Below are 16,416 nucleotides of genomic sequence, written 5' to 3' on the forward strand. Positions count from 1 at the left end.
AGGCTGGTCTTGAACTCCCAATCTCAAGTGATCCACCTGCCTTGGCCTCCCAAAGTGCTGGATTACAGGTGTGAGCCACCACACATTTTTATGTATAATCTATTCCATATAGTTATCACAGTAACATCAGAGAAAGAGAGAAAGGAGGGAAGAGTATTAACGTCATGCTTTAGAAGAAAATTCTGGGGTTCAGAGAAGTAACGTAACACATCCAAGTGTACAAAGTACGCAAGTGGCAGACCCAGAATGAAAACCCATGTCTTCCAGCCCCAGCCCTGGCACCCGGTCCTCCACTCGAGGCCCAGGCTGGCAGCTGGCAGACAACATCACACCCACAGACATTATCTGTTTGGCCTGCGTGGCTTGCTTGTTTGCTTGTTTGTTTTAACTATACTCCTTGCCAGTATTTGAAAATTTAGGGATTTTAACAGTCCAGGTTCCCATTTTCATTCAACACTTGAACACCTAGTACATGCCAAGCACAAGGAACATAATCCAAGAACAAGACAGAAATGGCCTCAGTGCTCACAGAGGGACTCAGACAATAAACCAGTAAGTAAGGAAAAGACCTAAGAGGACAAATTGTTATCAGTGCTCTAAATGAGAACAAATAGAGAAGCGGGGCAGGAAACACCAGCAATAGGGTGTTTCCAATGGAATAACTTCAATGTGGGCAAAACTTCAAGTTTTCAATAGAATAACTGAGGAAGCCCACATTGAAGAAGTGATGTCTGAACAAAAACTCAGGAGGGAAGGAGTGGGAGATGTGGACATCTGGGGAAAGAACACCTCCAGCAGATGAGTGGCAAGTGCAGAGGTCCTGAATGGCATCTCTGATAGGAATGGAGAAACATCATCTCTCTAGACACAGGGTGTCACAGAAAGAGACAACTTCCTGGAATGTGGCTCCCAGCCAGTAACAACAGGTTCCCAGCCTTCCCTGCATCCGGCGTGGCCATGTGACTATTCTCACCAATGAAGGGCGAGTGTTATTGATGTATCGATCCCACACCAAAGCAGCCAAGAAGAGGGTGTGCCTCCTCCACCCTCTCACCTCTTCCACTGGCTAGACAGAGATGACAGTAAGGCCCCAGAGAGCAGAGGCTCCAGGATATGAAAAAAAAAGCCACCTGCTGACCAGGAACTGCACAGAGTCATCCGTTTACATGGCAAAAGATAAACTTCTTTGATATCTTTAGGGCAAGCCATGAAAATGTGGAGGTAGGCCGGGCACAGTGGCTCACGCCTATAATCCCACCACTTTGGAAGGCTGAGGCAGGTGGATCATTTGAGGCCAGGAGTTCCAGACCAGCCTGGCCAACATGGAAAAACTCTGTTTCTACTAAAAATACAAAATTTAGCTGGGTATGGTGGTAGGTGCCTGTAATCCCAGCTACTCTGGAGGCTGAGGCACAAGAATCGTCTGAACCTGAGAGGCGGAGGCTGCAGTGAGCCCAGATTGTGCTACTACACACCAACCTGGGCAACAGTGCAAGACCCAAAAAAAAAAAAAAAAAAATGGGTGTAAATTTGCTACAGAATCTAGCAAGTGCCCTCCATAGTCTATTATCTCCCTGACTGTGAAGCTGAAAATGCATTTATTTTCTCCTTTCTGCTTATAGTTTCTAATATGGAATTATTCCAGGTGTGCCTGGCCCCCATAGCATTGAGTTTGCAGCCCTTGTACTATATATTTAACTAATTCTGCCTAAAACCAATACTTGTCACACCATTGAGATCTGTCTTCCTCCAACTCACTCTAAACTCCAACCCTTTCCACCACACCAAGAATAAAAATGCTCCGCCTGTCCTTTTCATTTGATATAGGAAAGTAAACAATTAATCCAATCCGGGTGGTAACAGCCCAAATAGTCTGTAGTCCATCAAAGGATGCCAGGAGGCAGAATACCTCAACCTTTTGAATGGACAGAGGTATTCTGGAGGAAATGTCATCTACTCTTACCCTAAATATGATTATCAGTATACACAAAGTTGCCCCAATACCAAAAATGTCTTAATTAAGAATATTTAACACAGCTGGGTTGAACAAAAACAAAAGAGCAACAACAACAAACACTGTTTATGCCTGTAATCCCTGCTCGCTGGGAAGGCCAACACAGAAGGATCACTTGAGCCCAGGAATTCAAGATCAGTCTGAGCAACATAAGGAGACCCCATATCTACCAAAAAAAGTTTAAAAGTTATTAATAGCTGGGTGTGGTGGAGCATGACTGTAGTCCCAGCTCCTTGGGAGGCTGAGGCAGGGGGTTTGCGTGAGCCCAGGAGACTGAGGCTACAGTGAGCCGTGATCATGCCACTGTATTCCATCATGGGTGACAGAGCAAGAAAGACCTTGTCTCTGGAAAAAAAAAAAAAAAAAAGAATGTTTACATGACAACAAAATGAATTTGGTTATCTTGGACTGGATCCTGGACCAGATAAAAGACATGGCTGGGGCCATTTGAGAAATCTGAGTAAGGTCTACAGATTAGTTAATAGTGCTGTATCAATATTACTTTCCTGGTTTTGATAATTATACAATAGTTATAGAAGAAAATAACATTCAAAGAGTTTGGGTAAAGGTACATGGGAACTCTGTACAATTTTTTTTTTTGAGACGGAGTTTCACTCTTGTTGCCCAGGCTGGAGTGCAATGGCACAATCTCGGCTCACCCCAACCTCTGCCTCCCAGGTTCAAACAATTCTCCTGCCTCAGCCTCCTGAGTAGCTGGGATTACAGGCATGAACCACTACACCCAGCTAATTTTGTATTTTTAGTAGAAACGGTTTTCTCCATGTTGGTCAGGCTGGTCTCAAACGCCTAACCTCAAGTGATCCGCCTGTCTCAGCCTCCCAAAGTGCTGGGATTACAGGCATGAGCCACCGCGCCCAGCTATATTTTTGCAAACTTATATATATTTCAAAATAAAAAGTTAAAAATATTTTTTTACAAAAGAAAGAAATGCACCTTAATTGAATCATCACATGTGGGCACCCGCAAGAACCACTGATACCTTCTCACAAGGGCCCATCTACCTGGTCAAATGAAAACACCAACTTTAAACAAAAAGGTTGAGAACCAACCAGATATTTTTGCAAAGCCTTAACTGGCAAACCGCTTCACTTTGAGCTAGTCTCGATCACCTAGAATCATTTTTTTCCTGACAGTTCCCTGGGGAACTTCTAAGTACTGATCAGAGGAAGTTCACACTGTGATTTATCTGTGCCCCAGGCAGAATCCCTGTGACGGCTTAGACTCTGTTAATAAGACCCTGAAAATAAGAATCAGTAGGTGCATTGAGGTGAGACCACAGGCCCCTGGGGCAAAGGACACCTGAGAGCAGGCATCCCATGGCAGGCGTTCAGAATCCTACACTCTCAAAAGTTTAAAATCTTGGCATGACTAGTGGCTCAAGCCTGTAATTCCAACACTTTGGGAGGCCAAGGCAGGCGGATCACCTGAGGTCACGAATTCAAGACCAATTTAGGCAACATGGTGAAACCCCATGTTTAAAGAAATAGAAAAATTACCCAGCCACTTGGGGGTTGAGGCTGAGGTGGGAGGATCATTTGGACCTGGAAGGTCGACGCTGCAGTAAGCCATTTTTGTGCCACTGGACTAAAGCCTCAGTGACAAAATGAGACCTTGTCTCAAAAAAAAAAGCTCTTACCAGCTAAAAAGAGGAAACGTGAAATTGGTAGTGACTCTGACGGCATGATGTCTAAGCATTGTCTCAAATTAACAAAATCAGACTTGACCAACTTCTTCTCTGGATGACAAATTCACTCGGTGTTTTTTCAAACTACGAATCATAAAATCATTTTAGTGAATAACAATCATCTTTTTAAAAAAAATGTAGTAGAGAGGCCAGGTGCAGTGGCTCATGCCTGTAATCCCTGCACTTTGGGAGGCTGGGGTGGGTGGATCACCTGAGGTCAGCAGTTTGAGACCAGCCTAGCCAATATGGTGAAACCCCGACTCTACTAAAAATGCAAAAAAAAATTAGCCGGGCACGGTGGCAGGTGCCTATAATCCCAGCTACTCAAGAGGCTGAGGCAGGAAAATCGCTTGAACCCAGCAGGCGGAGGTTACAGTGAGCCGAGATGATGCCACTGCACTCCAGCCTGGGCCACAGAGCGAGACTCCATCTCAAAAACAAAAAAAGAGTAGAGTAGACAATCTCAGCATGCATTCAGCTGATGAATGTCTTACTGTGGATCTTGTTTGAAGCACACAGTTCTATACAATCATCATTGGCCTTCCAAAACAAAAGTGTCCTTCATTTCAAATAAGATGACAAATCCTCTCTCACTAAGTTCGAAGGAAAAAAATATTTTAAACAGTTCTTATAGTCACAATAACTTTTATTAGAACATCTGAGGTGTGTTCCCATGAGGGGAAAATTCTTTTGCAAACTGAAGTCAAAAATTTTAAGTATCTCCCCCAAGATATTTACTAATTACAAACAGGAAAAAAGTAAACCACTACAGTGGAGAAACCCTGCAGATGCCACATAATCAGGGTCACTGGCACCAGCAGTAAGACAGGCTGACATCATGTACCCCGGTACCATATGAAGGACACAAAATCACTTTTGTGGTATGCTTGCCAAATTGCTTAATTTCAATTTATTTATGATAACATCAGAGAAAGCCACAATGAGAACCATGCTAAAAAAGAACTGACCAGCACTCTTCAAAAATTAAGTTATGAAAAACAAGGAAAGGCTTATGAACTGTCCATACCAGAGGAGACTAAGGAGACATGCTCCCTTTAGATGCAATGTGGGATTCCCATTGGAGGCTGAACCAGAGGAAGACGTTAGTGGGAAAACTGGTGGTGAGATAAAGTTGAGTTAATTTCGTGGTTTTGATCATTCTACCGTGGTTACATAAGGCATAATACTAGGGAAGTTGGGTAGAGTCCATGTATGGGAATTCTGTACTATTTTGCAACTTCACTAAAAATCTCCAATTATTTCAAAATAAAAAAATTTTTTAAAGATGCTTTTTCTGAAGAAAGAAACAAGACAGCATTCTGCCCTATAAACTATGTGTCATTTAAACACGGTATAATGCTGTAGGATTGTGCTGTACCTCCAACTCTCTAACTTTAAGGGATAAACATGATGTGCATTGGGTGTGTAATCTTCAGTAACCAATCTTAACTGACTGTGCAATATTAAGTAAACTCCATACAGGGAAAGAGCTGAAGCTGTCTTTCTTTACCCGGGCTCTCGCTCAGCCCTCTGTCACCTCTCGCTTCTTCCTAATACCCAACAGGAGGATTGTCAAGATGCTCTTTTCCTCCTCATGAGAAACAATGTGAGACAAGCAACAAATGCTGCGACTACGGATTCCCAATCTCTCACGAGCATCCACAGAAAGTGCAAGGCACGTGTGGAGGGTGAGGGGAGATACTTACTAATGCATCAAATACTTTCTGAGTGTTGCTGTCTACCCTGCACAGTTCCAGGCCCCAGGGAAACAGCCATGAACAAGATTACATGGTGACTGGTTCTCAAAGAGTTTAAGAGATTATAAGCAAACAAAAATATATTCACATGTATAAATTCATAAAATGGGAAATGTTACCAAGCCAGAAAACCAGAGTAAGGTGATAAAGCCTTCTCTGAAGACGGGCATTTGAGACAGAACCTCATCCTTCTCTGAGACTCAGTTTCCCATCTAGGAGATGAATCTAATGATGCTCATCCCTGTAGAACTGCTGTGAAGAAGTGAATTAGATAATACAGCACAGGATTTAGCTGAATTCCTAGCAAGTGAATGAGTGGCCAGAAATAGTAATTAGCAACCAAATTACTGATCAGCCATTACACAGAAAGCATTAACTTTTTCAATTTACTTTAAATTTTACATATCCCATTGAAAAGTACTTAAAGTGCCTATGAATAAATCACTGATCACAGAAACAGCTATTTCCTCTCTCCTGGACAGCAACGATGAAAAATGAATAGATTTGGAAATGGACTAAGCAGAAAACACAAATGCTCAGCCCAGAGACAGTAGGAGTGATTCAAGGCAAGCTCCCTGGCCCCACTGGTGGTTACCTTCCTTTGTGCCTGGATGAAGTCGTGAGCTAAATCCAAGCCGGTGATGACCAACTTCCCTGGGAGGATTTTTTCCTCTGTCTTTTTATAATTTGAACTTGAGGAACGGCAGTCAAACCCACCAAAATTAATCTCTCGGTCCTCAGTAAGGGGCTAAAACACTATTACCTCTTTTCCCAGTCTATAGGTATTATTATAATGAACACATTCTCTTTCCTAAAACAAGCTTCAGAAGACGGCATCCCAATTCCAGGATCTGCAGAAACAGCCAAAGCTATCAAAATAACTTAGAAAATCAGTCAAGAAACAAGTGTGTATAATATAAATCAATTTCAGACCAAAATGCTATATATCGCACAACTGGCTATTTCTAAATAACTTCTCTCTCTGTCAGGCAAAAGAAACACAAACACTATTTCTGCCACTCCACTCTCATGCTCACACACACAAAGTTTCCATGTTTAAAATAAAGCAATAGATGTTTAAAACCAAATTCTGTTTAGTAAATAGTCTAAGTCACTCAAGAGAACCTTTCAAACTAATACACCTTGTATAAGTGCATTCTGCACCCAAACATATTTTAACACATTGTATAAGAAAAGATACCATGCGGCCAGGCGGAGTGGCTCAAGCCTATAATCCCAGCACTTTGGGAGGCCAAGGCGGGTGGATCACAAGGTCAACAGATCGAGACCATCCTGGTCAACATGGTGAAACCCCGTCTCTACTAAAAATACAAAAAATGAGCTGGGCATGGTGGCGCGTGCCTGTAATCCCAGCTACTCAGGAGGCTGAGGCAGGAGAATTGCCTGAACCCAGGAGGCGGAGGTTGCGGTGAGCCGAGATTGCACCATTGCACTCCAGCCTGGGTAACAAGAGTGAAACTCCGTCTCAAAAAAAAAAAAAAGAAAAAAGAAAAGATACCAGGCGTTTGCATCACGTTACTTATCAAGTTCACCTAAAAGAAAGAAAACACTTCCATGAGCTCCCAACTTGAGGAGTCAGCAACAGCAGCAACTCTCCCCTTCTCTCTTTCCAGCCAGCAGCTCCTTCCCTCCCTTGCCCTCCAGCCTTCTTTTTCCAACCTCCAACTCCCTGTTTTCTTTTTCTCTTCTTCAAAACAAAAAGAGACAAACGAACAAAATCTGTCTTCTGCTGAGCCTGGGTTTGTCATGTCCAGGTGAGGGCTGGGATTCAGGGATACAGAGCAGGCCATGCCTCAAACAAGGAGTAAAAAATTTTCAAAAGATTACAGGAGTCAACCTCTGCATAGGGAAATGGAAGCTAAGCTCTCTCATTCCTTTCACCTCTCCTTTAATTGGAAGGGCGGCAACAGGCCACCTCCCGCCCTCACAGCCCAATCACACCACACAAGCCTCCCACCTCTCAACTAAAACAATTCCCTCCAGAAACCTAAGCCCAACTGCCCGACTGTGCAGCTTCCCACACTGGTGATCTTCTCTCCTCCCAAACCTTGAGCCCCTAGGTCTCCTGCCTTCCTCCCTTCCTCTCTCCATGCCCTTCTCTCTCCAATGCTTGATCCTCCACTCCTACCTCCTGAAATGTGGCTGTCAGCAACAACAGTGAGTATAAAAAACAATAGTAACTATGATTTAGTGGATAGTTATTATGCATATGTTTATTTCATCAGATCTCAACTATTTATACAGCATTATTTTACAGATGTGGTTCTCAAATGTTGTGGCCTCAGGACACTTTAATAGGCTTAAAAATTACTGAGGAGCTCAGAAGAGCTTTTATTAACATCGATTATATCTACTGATAGTTACCATATTAAAAATTAAAACTGTGAAAATTTTAAACAAAATGCACAGTCCACAGAGCCATGACATCATCACACATCATGTAGTTTCTGGAAAACTCTACTGTACCCTCACAAGAGAATAAGAAAATGGAATATAACATCTTAGTAGTACTGTGAAAACAGTTCTGACTTTGTGAACCCCTATAAATGAGTCTCAGTGATTCCCAGTTGTCTCCAGACCACACTTTGAGAATCACTGTTTTACAAAACAGAACCTGAGCCTTAAAGAGGAAAATCAGCTTGCCCAGTCACTCGGCCCACTGAAGGGTTTCAGCCTTAACCCAGATCACGCAGCACTGCTGTCACCTTTGCTCTTCTTCTTTACTGTGCCTTTCCTGGGAGACAGAATTCCCTTTCACCACAGCACTGTCACCTTCTAGTGACCCACCTACAAATGCGCATCCACAGAGCTCCTAACTCACCTGAGTTTCTGCTGCCTGGAGTTCCCACCAGCACCCTGAACCAAATCGACAGACCACTATGCCCTTCCACCCACCTCAACCCACTCAGGACCAGCACTGTTGCTTTTGGGAAAGGTCACTCTTCCATTAATAAGGCCCCACGCCACTCAGAGTCATCTTTGACTCCCCACCTCTCTATGTCCTGGTGACTGGTCTTTAGAATGTCTCTTGCAACTGCAAAAAGCAGGATATAAAAGTGTGTACATTATGTTCATACACAAAAGGGGGAAAAACCAGATGTAAAGCCACCAACAGTTTGTGAGTACTTAGCACCAGATCATGAGATTATGAGCAATTTGCGATTTGATTTCTTTGGTATATGTTTCTGCATAACACACGTTTCAGAAGCGTCCATTATTTTCACAATCAGAAAACACAGTGATTGCTCCTTCAAGGCTTTGCTAGTAAGTTTTGTCCCTCGCCTCTGCCTTTTGCAGTTATAGCCAATCCCAAAATCCAATCACCATGGGTCATATTTCACTTTTCTTTACTGTCTTCCTGCACTGGTTGTCAGCACTTAGACAGACACCTTGAACCTCAGCCTGGTATCACACAGTGGTGACAGGCAAGTCAGGGAGATAATAATTCATAAAAGGCGCTTTGCACAACCCTTGGCAAATGGTAAATGAAAGACCTGGAACCAACCCAAATGCCCATCCACGATAGACTAGATAAGGAAAATGTGGCACATATACACCATGGAATACTGTGCAGCCAGAAAAAATGATGAGTTCGTGTCCTTTGTAGGGACATGGATAAATCTGGAAACCATCATTCTCAACAAACTAACACAAGAACAGAAAACAAAACACTGCATGTTCTCACTCATAGGCGGGTGTTGAACAATGAGAACACATGCACACAGGGAGGGGAGCATCACACACTGGGGTCTGTTGTGGGGGGCTGAGGGAAGGACAGCTGGGGGGTGGGGAAGTCAGGGAGGGATAACACGGGGAGAAATGTCAGATATAGGTGACGGGGGGATGGAGGCAGCAAACCGCATTGCCATGTATGTACCTATGCAACAATCCTGCATGATCTGCACCTAAAGTACAATAAAAATAAATAAAAGCTCACCATTGTTGGTGCTAGTATTATTACTTCCCTACACTGCTATTGGATGAAACCCGGGAAAACACTAATTGGTCAATGATAGCCCTGTTTTAGAACCATCAGTAGCTTGCAATGCCCAATACCTGATGTTGACAGAACCCTTACTTTTGGGCCCAGCACTGTAAGAAATGCTGCCTCACTCAACTACCATCCCAGCCCCACGAGGTAGGTCCTACAGAGATCTCCATTTTACAGATGAAGAAACTGAGGCGCAGAGACATTCAATAAAGTGCCAAGGCATGGAGCTGGGAAGTAAAAGAGCTGGAATTCAAGCCCTTATTCAAGCACAAGAGAATTTTCCAGGATGGTGGGTGTGTTTTTATCTACACTGTTGAATATGTGCCTTTTGAGCATTTGAAATGTACCTAATGCAATTAACTAAAATCCTTGTTTTATTTTATGTTAACTTAAATAGTCATATAGACGGCTGACAGTCATCATACTGGCCAGTATAGGCTCTACAGATCAAACACCCAAATGCCCAGGCTTAACAAAGAAAAGATCTCACAACACCCTATCTGCTTTGCAAATACTTCTTACAAAATCTTCGATTCATCTAAAGTCGTTCACGAAATAAATGTGTTCGACCCTCCAGCCACCCCCTACCCTCTGCTCAACTAAGTCTTCTGTATAAATGGAAGGAGTTTAGGAAGTTAGAGTAGGGGAGACTTGGGTTCAAATCTGGTATTAGTGCCCTAGCTGTGTGACCTTGGGCAGTCTTATTTCTGATTTCTGAATAAGAGACCTTATTTCAGTCTCTGAGCCCTTGTTCCTCATTTGTAGAATGGGCTGACAATGCCAAGTTCCAAACAGTATCAGCCAAGCACGTAACAGACATTATCTACATGGTGCTTGTAATAACCCTTCAGGGCTGAATTCAGGTTGTACCCTCCATCTAAGAGACTGTAAAAGCCCTGGAGATCTCTTCCTCCAGCCTCCAGAATCCCCTAAAGGTTCCATCTCAACTGTACACAGATTCTGTTGTTATTTTGTGTGTTGTGCATTCTCTGACACTAGCTCAGCATTTCCCTGAGGCCAAGGTTCCTGTCTTCTGTGAGCCCAGAGGCAACAAATCAATACACAGGGGGCTCTGAAGGGAACTGGAGCAGCTTGGCTCAGCCCAGCATTATTATGTGAGGGTCTCAGTCTCCCCTCTGTAAAATGGGAATCAAAAGTGAGGGCTTTTATCAGTCAGTCAATTGGTGGGAGGAGGAAATGCATTTGCCACAGTAAAGAAATGAACGTGGTACCTGGTACCTGGCAGTGCCTTGACAGATACCTCCAGTCCTTAATATAAGACATGTTTGTCCTCATCACCACAGGCCTAAGAGGCTAACCACAAACTACTTTCCCTTTGACACTATCTTGTTTTTAAAAGGGGGAAAGGTCAGTACACCCTAAAGATATCAAATCAGGCAAAATGCCACTGGTGGTTTTTTTTCTTCTTTTTCTCTCCTGAGCTTGATAGACTTGATGCTAGATTCTACCTGAGAGGCTAATCAAGAAGAAAGGCTAAGGACAGTCAGAAAAGAAAAAGAATGAGGTGGATTTGCCTTATCAGATAAGCAAGAACATTATAAAACACAGCCGTAAAACTGGCACATCGCCAGCACTCAGTAAATATTTTTTTGGCATTTTTTTAAATACTTGTTTTGGAATAAAGTTACCATCGTTACACTGTAAAAATAATAGTAATGACAAAAAGCACTCTTCATGGCACCCTTGCTGAATGCCAGGCTCTATGTGGAGAGCTTTATCACACATGAGTTATCTCACTTGGACCCCTAACAGTGTTTTTCACACCCAACTACAATTCATTTGTGGATCACACCTATAATCCCAGGACTTTGGGAGGCAGAGGGGGAAGCATCACTTGAGCCCAGGAGTTTCAGACCAGTCTGGGCAACATAGGGAGACTCTGTCTCCACAAATAATTTTAAAAATTAGCCAAGTGTGGTGGTGTGCACCTATAGACCCAGCTACTCAGGAGCCTAAGGCAGAAGGATCACTTGAGCCTGCCAGGAAGTTTAGGCTGCAGTGAGCCATGATTGTGCCACCGTACTCCAGCCTGGGCAATAGAATGAGACACTGTCTCAAAAAAAAAAAAAAAAAAAAAAAAAGCATAGCTGTGACTGTCCTAAGAAACTAACTTTGACTTTGGGCAAGTCAACTATGTGCTATGATCTAAACGTTTGTGTTCCCCTAAAATTCAAATATTGAAACTTAACCCCTCACTGAGATGGAATTAAGAGGTAGGACCTTTGGGAGGTGATTAGGTCATGAGGTCCTTGTGAATAGGATTAGTACCCTTATAAAACAGGCCCAGTGGAGTCTGTTTGCTCCTTTTACCAAGTGAGGACACAGCAAGAACCTACCGTGGCTCTCACCAGACAGCCTGTCTGCTGGCAACTTGATCTCGGATATCTCAAACTTCAGAGCTATAAGAAATAAATGCTGCTTGTTTATCAGTCACATAGTTTATGGTATTTTTTTTATAGCAGTCCAAACAGACCACGAAACTATGTCTCCCAATCTGTAAAATGCCATAACAGTAATAGTCTCTACCTGCCGAGATAGGTGCAAAGATTAGATTGTGTACCTGGAGCTAGGACCGGAGAGTCTGGCACAGAGCCAAGTCTCAATCAAGTGGTACCATCATGCAACAGAGTCACTTCCGCATTTGAAATGAGTATTACATTGAGAGCCATAAGACAATAAAAAGAAACTCATCACATCTTGTCCTGAATCAAGCACTCGTATTCCTTGCAAGGCAGACTGATTACCGCAAAGGCCCCTCGCTGAGAAACTCAGTCAAATTCAGTACTCCACCACTGGCAGTCCTGACTTTCCAATCACTCCGGGACTTGTTTTTCTGCTGGTTGCTTTCCCTTTGCCTGAAGCTCCACTACTCTAAATATCAAACATTTCCTTCAAAAAAAATATCAGACATTTCCTTCAGTCCTCCTCACAACCGACTGAAACTTCTCCAGTGCCAATAAAGTTTCTAAGAGATTTTTTTTTAATTACCTAAACAAGCACTGCTGGGTTAATAATTAATTCTAAGAATGAATTATAAAACAATGCATGAGAAAAGTAAAAATTCAAACAGTAAAAAAAATGCCTTTCATCTTCGCCTAATGGATTCATTATCAGTCCTCCTCTTTAGAGGTATCAGTGTTAGGTTTCTTATAAATTGTTATATACAGATGAATCTGTGTGTGTGTGTACATTTGTTAACACACACACACACACACAACCTTACTCCACTGCGGACACCTTGCTTTTCTGAATCCTCTACCTCGGAACTCTTTTAAGATCAACACCCTCGGGCCGGGTGCGGTGGCTCAAGCCTGTAATCCCAGCACTTTGGGAGGCCGAGGCGGGTGGATCACGAGGTCAAAAGATCAAGACCATCTTGGTCAACATGGTGAAACCCCATCTCTACTAAAAATACAAAAAATTAGCTGGGCATGGTGGCACGTGCCTATAATCCCAGCTACTCAGGAGGCTGAGGCAGAAGAATTGCCTGAACCCAGGAGGCGGAGGTTGCGGTGAGCCGAGAAGACGCCATTGCACTCCAGCCTGGGTAACAAGAGCGAAACTCCGTCTCAAAAAAAAAAAAAAAAAAAAAAAATCAACACCCTCTTTCTAAGAGCTGCGTAACTTCCCACCAAATGATTTAGGCCATAACTTAAATTTCCCATTTTTGTATATTCAGATCATTTATGCTTTTTTGTTATAAATGATGATGCAAAAAATCATCATCTTTACACATATATCTTTGTAGGCAGAAATATACTCCATATAATACAAATTAGAAATTGGATAAACAAGAAATGGTCAGATGAAAGAGTTTATAGACTTCCAGTTTTTTTAAGGGAAGCATTTTCTGCTGATGTATAAAGATTTCTAATCTTGACAGCTACTGTCGAATTTCCCAATATGAAATTTTCAGATGTTTTGATCCTTTATGCTTCCATGACCAATGCAGAGGTGTCTGTTTCATCACTCCTGCACCAGCAATTGATGCTCAGTTCATATTTATCAATCTCACTGGTTAAAAAAATGGCATTTTATCACCATTATAAAATGCATGCCCTTCCTTATAAATTAGGCTAAGTATATTCAGTTGCCCATTTATATATCTCTTTCTACTAACTGCCAATTTCTGAATCATCCACTCTCTTGGAAAGTACTGTTGGGAAGGTTATCAAGTAGCCTTGTCTTCAAGACCAAGAACACCATATCTTATTCTCATCATCCTGGCAATATATGGCACCAACAACCACCAACTCCTTCAGGATTCTCTTCTCCCTTCCCTGCCATGACCATTTGCTGTGATGGTTCTCCTCCACGGACTGCAGGCCAATCTTCTCCCTAAATCCTAAAGACGGGCATAACCCAATGTCCAATCCCTGCCTCCCTTTTCTTCTCACCTAACATCCTTAAGTTGTGGTTTATGTGCAAAAGATTTCCAAATGTTGATCCTCAAATCACCTGAGACCTAAACCCACGTTTTCAACTTTCTACTGAACACCTCTAGCAGAGGGATGGATGTCCTTCCCATACTTCAGATAATGAACAAGGTCAACAGGCATGAAGCACCTAATCTGTGCTTATATTTGACACTTACTGCATCTCACGTAATTCTCCACATCCAAGAGAGAATACACCAACTTCACTGTCCACCTTCCTCAAATCTGGTTCACCTCCTTGAGCATCAAACCTCAGTTAACCACTCTACACTAGCATCCTTCCCCCTTCTTCTCATCCAGATCCTGCCAATTCTGCCAGTGAATGGTCTTCGTATATCTATCCTGCCTTCCCATTTCTACCTCTGGCTCAGACTGCTGATCACTTGCCTCTTACATCAATCTTGACACTGCCAGAGTACTCTACTGGGAATATAAATAACATCACGTGAATCTGCCTCCTCCACTTACCTGGGCTCCAGGCCTACACTGGCAAGACACTGAACTCACAGGTCCTGTCCCAGCAGGTCCAATATTTAAGAAGACTCATGCCAAAACATAATCCCTTTCTCAACATATCACTAGCTCACCAGGCCTCATTCCCCTTGTATCCCAGACAGCACCCAGCACAATTCTACGTGGTTGGTAGGTACTTTATAAATATTTTCTAAAGTTACACAGTATAATTTTCCTGCATGTGCTCATATTATTCCAAAGAAGAAAAAGAACTTCTATACACATGAAAATCCATAATAAAGAAAAATATTTCTAAAGTTTATCTTCTATGATTGAATGTACACAGAAACATAAATATTCCCGTAGAGCAAAAAAGTCAAACCCTTACTCTAAACAGCTTTAGAAATAACTCAAAAGTCACAAAAAAGCAGATTTTAGAAACATTGGGTTTTAGTGATTACAAACCAAAATAATGATTCCCTACTTGCCAAGAGAAAAAAACAGATTCAGATGAGTCAAATAAGGTTCTGGAAATCTTCTGATTTTATGGTCTTCAGGTGGCCCCAGTCAGGCATCCGAACTACCAAATATTAACCTCCACAAGCCTACATGACAAAAGCAAAAAGGCCATGTCATACCACGGTAAGTCAAATATCCACCACTTGGTCGAGAAGTCAATAAAACCAAGTGGCTCTGTGTGAACTGTGCCCATCAACTCCGAGGACACATCTCATTTAGGTCTACTCTATTCTTTAAGGTCAAACCCATCTAAAACGTACCTTTTCCAAAGAATCTTTCTAAACCGATTAAAAAGAGGTCACTGAAAAGGAAGCACAGACTATTTGTCAGTGAATGAAGAGAAGGATTCTGAAAAGCATTACTTTGTAGAAAGATATAACAAGATTAAATTATGTGTGTAACACCCTTCCTCTCTCAACATCAGCATATTTCCAAACACGTGTAAAAAGCGTCCTTGACTTTTTCCTAGAGTCAGGACTTTGTCAAAGTTTTCCCATCCACTCTCTAACATGAAGTTAGGAACTGCGATGTGATCGATTAGACATTCAGGGAATCAAAATTGTCTCCAACTAAAAGATTAAAAAGTAGCATGGTTAGTTATTAAGAGAACTTCTGAGCTGGTAGAAATTACGGGTTCGCCTGACAGCTCGTGATGCCCCCTCAGCACTCTCACCTTCCCCTCAACTATATCACATCTTCACGGAAGTGTTACCTTGATGCTTTTTTAAAAGGGGGACAAGAAAATCTCAAGTAAATAGGAGGGAGAGAGTTTACAGAATCTTCTCCTTTATCACCAGGGTCCCCTCCAGGGCAAGGTGAACGGGACAGCAGTGCACGAAGTCCTCCAGGCCCCCAGAGGCCACAGCCCGGGCCCGGTGGGCCAGGGAACAGCCAGTGACACTTTTAAGTCCAGGCTGGCTTTGGGGGAGCTGGAAACAGGCTCCCTCTGGGTGGGAGCGCGACAAGGGGGCGGGGCGCGGGCGGCCCCACTCACCTGCGATTCAGGGGCCGGACCCTCACGGCCACCTTGACCGATGCCATTGCTCATCCCGACCTAGCCCGCGCGGGGTCCCACCAGCCCAGAACTCCGCGGCCACCGGCGACTCGGGCGACTCGTCGCGGCTCCCGCCCACTTCCCTCTCGCCTCCGCCCCTCTGCCTCGGGCCGGACCTGGAGTTCCGCGGCGGCCCCACCTGCCAGGCCACTGAGCATGCCCAGAGCGGCTCCGGCCCGCGTGATCCGGGCGCCGCGGTTTGGCGGCGGCCGGGCGGCGCAGAGGGGCGGGGCCGCAAGGCCTGGGTGCCGCCTCCGTGGTCGCCAAGTCTGGAAAGGCCACGTTGTGGACCGTGACGCAAAGGTTATGAAGGGCGACCAGGAGCGGATGATTTCAGGAAAACTAGCACTCACTCTCATAGTCTGTAAAACTGGAGAGAAGAGGGTTCCAGCAATTTAAAGCCAGAGGCATGGATCACAATCCTGGGTTCAAATGACCAAGGCCA

At 43.5% G+C, this 16,416-nt stretch overlaps 1 protein-coding gene across 26 annotated transcripts in view; it reads right to left on the reverse strand.

The window, feature by feature from the left end:
- The window catches only part of KIF16B (kinesin family member 16B), a 295,534-nt gene extending 279,411 nt beyond the window's left edge, over positions 1–16,123 (reverse strand). For 23 of the 26 annotated variants that reach the window (XM_008995790.4, XM_078371414.1, XM_003732816.5 and 20 more), the window contains exon 1: positions 15,912–16,123. In XM_008995790.4, the coding sequence (XP_008994038.1) occupies positions 15,912–15,958 (47 nt within the window). In that variant the 5' untranslated portion in view covers positions 15,959–16,123. Of the gene's footprint in view, positions 1–11,845; positions 11,909–15,177; positions 15,219–15,911 lie in introns of all 26 variants that reach the window. The other 3 variants (XM_078371408.1, XM_078371406.1, XM_078371407.1) reach the window with 2 other exon arrangements.
- Positions 16,124–16,416: the final 293 nt, after the last annotated feature.

Source organism: Callithrix jacchus, chromosome 5, assembly GCF_049354715.1.
Source record: "Callithrix jacchus isolate 240 chromosome 5, calJac240_pri, whole genome shotgun sequence".
Lineage (NCBI taxonomy): Eukaryota > Metazoa > Chordata > Mammalia > Primates > Cebidae > Callithrix > Callithrix jacchus.